At 45.2% G+C, this 7,340-nt stretch overlaps 1 protein-coding gene across 1 annotated transcript; it reads right to left on the reverse strand.

Annotated features, from left to right (window-relative positions):
- Positions 1-1,533: 1,533 nt before the first annotated feature.
- LOC123133650 (KH domain-containing protein At1g09660/At1g09670) lies at positions 1,534-6,672 on the reverse strand. The gene is made up of 7 exons (XM_044553093.1): positions 6,071-6,672; positions 5,553-5,638; positions 4,813-4,958; positions 3,440-3,556; positions 3,220-3,336; positions 2,232-2,375; positions 1,534-2,120 (listed from the first exon to the last, which is right to left on the reverse strand). Exons 1-7 carry the CDS (start codon positions 6,190-6,192, stop codon positions 1,962-1,964), a joined length of 891 nt encoding a protein of 296 aa, XP_044409028.1. The 5' UTR covers positions 6,193-6,672; the 3' UTR covers positions 1,534-1,961.
- Between the last annotated feature and the right edge of the window lie 668 nt (positions 6,673-7,340).

Here is a 7,340-nt window from a genome sequence, read left to right on the forward strand (position 1 = left end):
TAACAGCGGCCGTGCCTGTTGCCACCATAGCCCACGCCATGCTCCGCCCTCGTCGTCGTCCCGAGCAGCACCGCTCTTCTGCTCCCGTGCTCGCCACTGCGCCACCATGTACATGAGCTAACCGCCCGCCCGCTCGCCGCCCGCCTGTCCACGCCGTCGCAGCCGCTCGTCGAAGGCCTTCGGGCGACCGAGCGCGTCCTCGAACGGCATGGTGAAGACATCGCAAAACTGCTCGATTCCGGCCACCGCCTCGTACAAGTGATCCGACACATAATCGAGGAGCTTCTTCACCATCGCGGCGTCGTCTAGCATCGACCCGAGTCCCGCGTAGCACGCTGACATGCCGCTGAGCTTGCCGGCAAATCCATCCAGCGTGTCGCCCTCCGCCATGCGCAACATCTCAAACTCCCCTCGGAGAGTGCCCAGCCGCGCCGCCCAGACTCGGTCCGCCCCGACGAACCTCGCCTTCAAGCTAGCCCAGATTTTCGTCGCCGTCTTCTTGGACGTAACCTGCAGCAGAAGGTCGTCGGCGAGCGCTCGAAGCAGGTACGCCCGCGCCGGCTTGTCTTTCTTGGCGATCACGGCCGCCGTCGCATCATCCACCGGCACCACCGCTTCCCACAACCCAGCAGCATCCAGGTCGGCCTCCACCTTGATTGCCCACGTAGTGTAGTTCTCACCAGTGAGCACGGGCACCGGCACAGGCAGCGAGCTCCCCGAACTGCCGGAATACGGGACGAGCGACATCTCCGATGATCTCCCGCGAACCTGATGCTCTGAATACCAAATGTTGTTGTCTACCCCAAACCCTAACTTTGCCCTAGCAAGCCTCTCTCTGCACCTTACTGTCTCTCTGCGCTCGAACGACAGAACAAGAAAGAAGAATAATATAAAAGGGAACACATGGTGGACTCTACGAGATATTCCAGCGCACGAACGCTGCCTTTCTCGAGCAACAAACTCGACCCCACCGCACGTTACAACGATCACGAAGGCGATTTTATACCCGGGCCAGCGCTGGGCAACAACCCGCACACATCTACCCACTACCCCGCCTGGTCCGGCCCCCTCAGCGCGCCCACAACGCACCCCCGCTCCCGCTCGCCAGGCTGAGCCCGCAACTAACTGATGCGATCACCCCGCCCAGATCGCTAACTGCATGACTACGCACACACCCACGTACGGTGTCCACCTACACGGCCACCCCCGTGCACCACACGCACGCACACACGCACACCTACGCCGCGGACTTGACGCGCCCGACAAGCCCAACTCGTGCCCATACACGCGCTAGACACGCCCGACCCGTCTCCGCGGCTTATTCTGGCCAACAAAGCTTACTGGAGGTTGAAGAAGACACCAGGTAAACACCTCGTATCCCTTCCATCTCCACTCATGCAAGGGCCCGCTCGCTTGCGCTCGCCTCTGCCTGGCTCGCAAGAAACTGCCAATCTGAGAGTTACCAGTGAGCCAGGCCCAGATGTCCTGAGTGATCTTCATGATGTTGCTTGCGGTTCATACATTGGAATGCCATTGGGAAAACAAATCTTATTTAGACTTGCACCAACCATGGCTGTCCACAAGAACATCAAACCCCTCGGACATGTTACAACTGACAAAAACCCTGATTATTGTCCACAACTATTTTACTTTGAACCACAGATCAATCACGTTAACTAATCCGAACCGACAACGTTAATATTTGGGAGTCAGATAGATACACAGAGAATAATCAACAAGACCAAACAGCAGGCCCCGGTTCCACGAGCAGACCGAACGAATTTCTTCCATAGCGACCATTCATCCAAAGATATACCTCAGCTCGTATCACAGATGCGACCAGCCTCAAGGCCGGTCCCTCATATGCATCAGGAATCATTCACAGCAGTAGAACAGGTTTGCGCGCAATCTGTTCAAACCATGGTCACCTCAGGCAAATCAGTGTTCAGAAGCACGATCGATTAGCGGCCCGTTTTCGCGCGTTTCATCCCGGTGGAGTTGAAGGGTGACACACTGGGACTGAGATGTGGGCCTGGGCTTGGGCTTTCCTCCCTTAGAGTTCCATTCAGTATTGCCAATTCTCTCAGCTGTTGCTTCTTGAAGTAATCCATGGATTCATCCTGGTGATATGTAATACCGTTAGCGGGAGAGGTAATGCCGACTTAATTCAAAGAAAAAATGAGGTCATGGAAAAGTGGGAACTGGGACAGATAAGATGGAGAGGGACATACTACTGGTTTGAGAAGATCTTCCAGTATGACCACAGCCTGGTTTAGTCGCACATCAACAATATCCGCCGGGAACTCAGCTTCGATAAGCACATGCAGTGGTTCGTTTAAGTGCTCATAGCCAGGCTTATCTCTAAGCTTGTTTTCCTATTCAATAAAAAAAAATCGGCTTTTCAGAACCTCTCCAATAATATTTTTGGTAGTCACTGGATGAGAGGAATTGTTAAACACAAGAGTTAACTCTATTAAGCATGCTTACAAAAATATACTAGATTTTAGTGACTAGTAGTTGTCTTGTTTATGCACGGGCCAACTGAAAAAACATGAATGCATGTTTTCAAAAGGAATGACACTGAAATAAGTTGTGAAAAACAATCAACACTCCATACTATCCGGGCAACAACATGAGAATATAGGTAAGATGAATATAATGAATACACCACATTTTAACTGACAGCTCTACTAAAAGGGGTGAGATACAACTGGCGAGCAAACTTAGTCTATGGAACCTAGAAGGTTTGTTTGGACTTTCTGCACTGTCTGTGGGTAAATTACTAGTAGAATTTTCATGTTAACAAGACATGGCTTGAAGCTTACGATGCTATAACATAACAAATAACTGAGTAGAACTGGAACCGTTCTTTTACTTCAATCAATACAAATGCCGCCCATTACTAGCTCAACATCTATCAGCCTTTTACTGTGTAAGGCATATTGTACTTTTAAAAACATAGAGTTTGCCCGCCAAAAAAATACATGGGAGTTTTACATCGATCAGAAGAATTCAGGATCAACCTTCAGTTTTACTTTCATATCCAATTTAATTAACAAATAACAACCATACATACTATATCTATATTTTAACGTGCAAAATAAGTACTGTAACAGAACACGGTCCTAAAACGTCTCTAGGAAAAAGGTGGTGCTAGAACATTCTAAGCGTGTGAGTAAGCAACAATGGAATGGTGGTTCTAATCTGTGTTTAATTTACCTTCACAGTATCTTTCACTGAACCACGTCCACGAATATAGACTCTACATTGTGTTGTAGCTTCAACTCTTTTCAGAGAGTTTCCTCGTGGCCCCAACAAACGACCAACAAAGTTGAACTAGTCATAACAAAAAATTGTAGATGATTTGAATTTAGCAAATCTCGTAATCAAGTTTAATAGTTTATCAAAACAGCTTGAGGTGAAAGTACGTCGTACATACATTTGGATACTTTTCTGCTGGAACATCCATCCTGACAAGTTTCTTCACAACAGGGCCGCCAACAACTCCAGGACCACCATTCCAGCCCATGGATGGTGAATGGTGTATCCCCATATGCTGAAGAAAGGCATTTTAATATAATCAATGAAAAGAAATAATATGAAAGTGTTTCTATTTTGGCATTGAAGATGACCACTGTTGCACATTAATTATTACTCCCTCCGTCCCAGAATATAAGAGCGTTTTTACACTACACTAGTGTCAAAAATGCTCTTATATTATGGGACGGAGGGAGTACATGATAAGAACAAGTTATACAAGTCTCTTAGTTGTAATATCAGGAAAACGATATGAACAGAGTCCATATATCCACACCACTTCCTTAACAAAACCCAGGTTAATTCTTTACTGTATTGTCAAATTACGATTTTTATGGGTGAATGAAATTGCTGACTAGTCGAACGATCGGTTACAAGAACGACTGGATGAGGTTTACCTGGTGTCAAGCTTCTATCATTTACATATTATCTTCTATATCTAAATAGTTAGTCCCCACTGACATTCTCTCAACATGCAAGCATGCCACCTCACCATTCAACGAGCATGGGAAAATGCCCACCTCAACATGCAACTATGCATAATAAAAATCCACCTCAACATGCAAACATGCATGCATGGAATTTTTAATTCCATTCTATTATGCTATTTACATTTAATTCTTATATTCGTTCAAAAACTATCATTTCAAATATTCATGTTCCATATAACCAAAACCTCATTGAAATATTGCAAAACATTCCCGCAACAACGTGCGGGGCATCATGCCATCATCTAGTTCTCCTTATGGGTAGAACCAGTGGTTCCTAAATCCTAATCATTAATCTCGGAGGAATAATTTTGAGATCCAAGGCTTGGATGAAAATCACCATTGAACTAGCAAGAACATTGTCATTTTCTCAAAAGGAAAAAGCCAAAACATGCCATTCTTGAATTATTCATAGCTATTAACATCTGTACTGTAACAGTGGCTGTAACTTGATTGGTGCTTTTGAAACCATTCCTATTAGTATCACAACGTATAGCTTTCCTTTTTTCCGTTTCATGTTAATGAGCTGGACAGCTGACTGAGACTCGGTCCTATACTGGTTCATTGGTCCCTGCGAATTACTAAACAGCTTCAAGGATAACATGAACTAGTTGGCAGCACTGGTAGAGATTTGCATAGTTGAAATATCCATATTAGAAAAAGAAAAAAAAGAGAGCAGGGAAGGTAGATATAATCATGCCAGCATTTCTCTAACAGCTATATAGAACGTTAAGGCAGTTAGGACTTGTAAAACCAATAATCAGAAGATTGTATGAATTTGCACAACCTCTGCATGCATTCCAGTCCATCCCTCCATATCCATTGGTTGACCGTTCATAGGGTGGCCAGCTAATCTTAACGGGCTACCATAATCGAATCTCTCAGGTTCAACAAAATTTGGGTTAGGTGGCAAAGAAGATGCCCGCAGAATTTCTGCATTGAAGAAAACAAGCCAGTACGAAATCCGTTAGTTCTATTTGTGTCACTTTAAATCAGGGAGAAAATGTCCATGCTATGTTTATATCTATAACCTGGAACTACAACTGGATGTTAGAATTTAGAAATCGCCACTCAAGCAATATAATGGTTAAATTATAATAAAGAAGTGAAAAGTAAGCATATTAACTGAAAGATATGACTGAGGAACTTAAGGGTGTTAGACTGTCTGGTATTCTTGTTTCGTCAACGAGTTAGTTCTGCATGTTATACAATCTCTGGCGGCAATTTATGTGATTTACATGGATGCCATCATTGGGGATTTCAAAGTAACGGTATGGTGGAACAAGACAAGATAATACATTCTGAAAAGAAATTATCATGAGCAGCTTTTCATATAAAAAGAACGGACATGATTGTTCAAAGAAGAATAGCAATTTCTTTTGGCAAAAAGCGAGGATGGGTAAGAATACCAACTGGATGAATGTAAAACTCTAATAGCAACTAGAATCTGGGGTTATTGGGAACTACATAAACAAATAGCTTCGATGTAATTTGAAAAAGAAAAAAGAGAGAGAGAAGGGAATAGACCTTGGTTTAAAAGCCTGTTACAAAATGGAAGAACTTGCAGGAAAGGAACTAGCTTCTGCCTCTCGGCAAGTAACTCAGCAATATACCTACGAAGCAAATAATCTCATTAGTAAGATCAGCTGCAAGTACCACAGGCACATATTTACTTAAGAACAGAAAATAAGAATAGCACCAATAATTAGCGACCTAATCAAAAGTCACAACAATGAGCACCCTGCAAATGAACTTCACACTATCAGAGGCCAATCGAGGACATCGTGCTCATTTATTCGTAATAGCAAGCACAAATCTAGCATTAGAAGGCAATCCCCAAATCCTCAACTTGGGAGATCACTACAGCGTGGGGACATCATTTGACCGTCACCAGAATCACACCGGGATGGTCCAGATTAGGCACAAATCTCGCACGACCAGAGTCAAATCTCACGCCCACGACGAGTTTTTCAAGCTAGCAGGATCGGCGCGAAGATAAAAACGAAAACTTCACAGCAGTTCACAAGAGGAGGAGGGGCACAGACCTCTCCCTCTCGGAGGCAGACGACCTGATGGGGTTGTGGTGGTGAGGGGAAGAATGGACGCCAGACGGCGAGTACTGGAAGAAAGGGGGCGGCGGGATCCTCTCATCCATGGCTCCCAGCATGGAACAAGAAACCAAAGAAGAGCTCCGCAAGATTGCAATCTCCGGGCAAGACAGGGAGCCCAGGGAGCCAAGAAATCTGGAGAACGGAGGAAGAGGAACAGCTGGTAGCTATCAAAGCAAATGAATGTGGTGGAGGCCCTATATGGAATCCAATGAAATCTGGAAAAGACAGGAAGGTGCCAAGAACCGAGAAATAAGTGTAGGGATGAGTGGGGATTTGATGATTATATATGCTATAGATTAAACAAAAAGGGGAGGTGATAGCTGGGTTTGCGTCAATCAATTATCAGAGCCCAGGCTGTGCGGGGCTGGCAGCAGCAGCAGCAGCGCTTTGTGGCTGCCTGCCTGCCCGCTCGCTCCTGCTGTTCTTGCTCGCTATTCCTCCTCCCTGTACTGCAGCGTCGCACGCACCCTGTGGACAGAGGGGGTGGGTGACCGGTGAGAGGGAGGAAGAGACAAGCCGAAGGCCTTGGATGCTCGCTCACTGCTCTATGCAGTTGTGGAGGGAATTGCACAAACCACCACTTATTGGGGCTAGCGTTGCACAAAACACCTACTATACGGGTTTGTTGCGAAAAACACCATCTTTTGGTGTAATACATTGCAGATAGGTCTAATCTGGTGTTTGAACACATTAACATAATTACAGACAAATGGGTCCCGCTTGTAAGTGCACGCGTGGCAATAAAAACCGGCCACATCAGCAACAAACCTGAAAAGAACCCAAGGTTTCATGGTCTTTTCTTTTGTCTGCATGCGCAAATCGAAGGGTTTAAGAATGGATTTTGGCCTTTCATTGGTAAATATCTCACCTCTTTACTCTATTGTTTAATATTTCTCGCCTTTGTCAATTGCATTTATCCATATTTTGTACTATGTACAGGGATTGATGGATGTTTTCTTAAGTTGGGTAATGGAGCACAAGTGCTTGCCGCCACAGCTCGAGATGGCAATAATAATTTTTATCCACTCGCATTCGATGTCGTTGGAACAGAAGATACTGCTACATGGTCATGGTTTCTCAATCAACTCAAGTATGCACTAGGTGGTTATGCAGGTCAGTTTAGGAATGCAACGATATGAAGACAGCAGATTGTTTTCCTACTTCACTCTAGGTCTAGGGTACCAACCTCGTCAAGAATGAATGG

This window comes from Triticum aestivum, chromosome 1B, assembly GCF_018294505.1.
Source record: "Triticum aestivum cultivar Chinese Spring chromosome 1B, IWGSC CS RefSeq v2.1, whole genome shotgun sequence".
In the NCBI taxonomy this organism is placed as follows: Eukaryota; Viridiplantae; Streptophyta; class Magnoliopsida; order Poales; family Poaceae; genus Triticum; species Triticum aestivum.

Excerpts from the sequence above, each read along its gene's own strand:
- LOC123133650 (XM_044553093.1), bottom strand. The coding sequence starts at position 6,192 with ATGCTGGGAGCCATGGATGAGAGGATCCCGCCGCCCCCTTTCTTCCAG. Across the intron at positions 3,557-4,812 it reads GGACTGGAATGCATGCAGAG|CATATGGGGATACACCATTC; the intron begins GTTGTGCAAATT and ends GCCTTTCTTCAG. Across the intron at positions 2,376-3,219 it reads CAGTGAAAGATACTGTGAAG|GAAAACAAGCTTAGAGATAA; the intron begins GTAAATTAAACA and ends TTTATTGAATAG.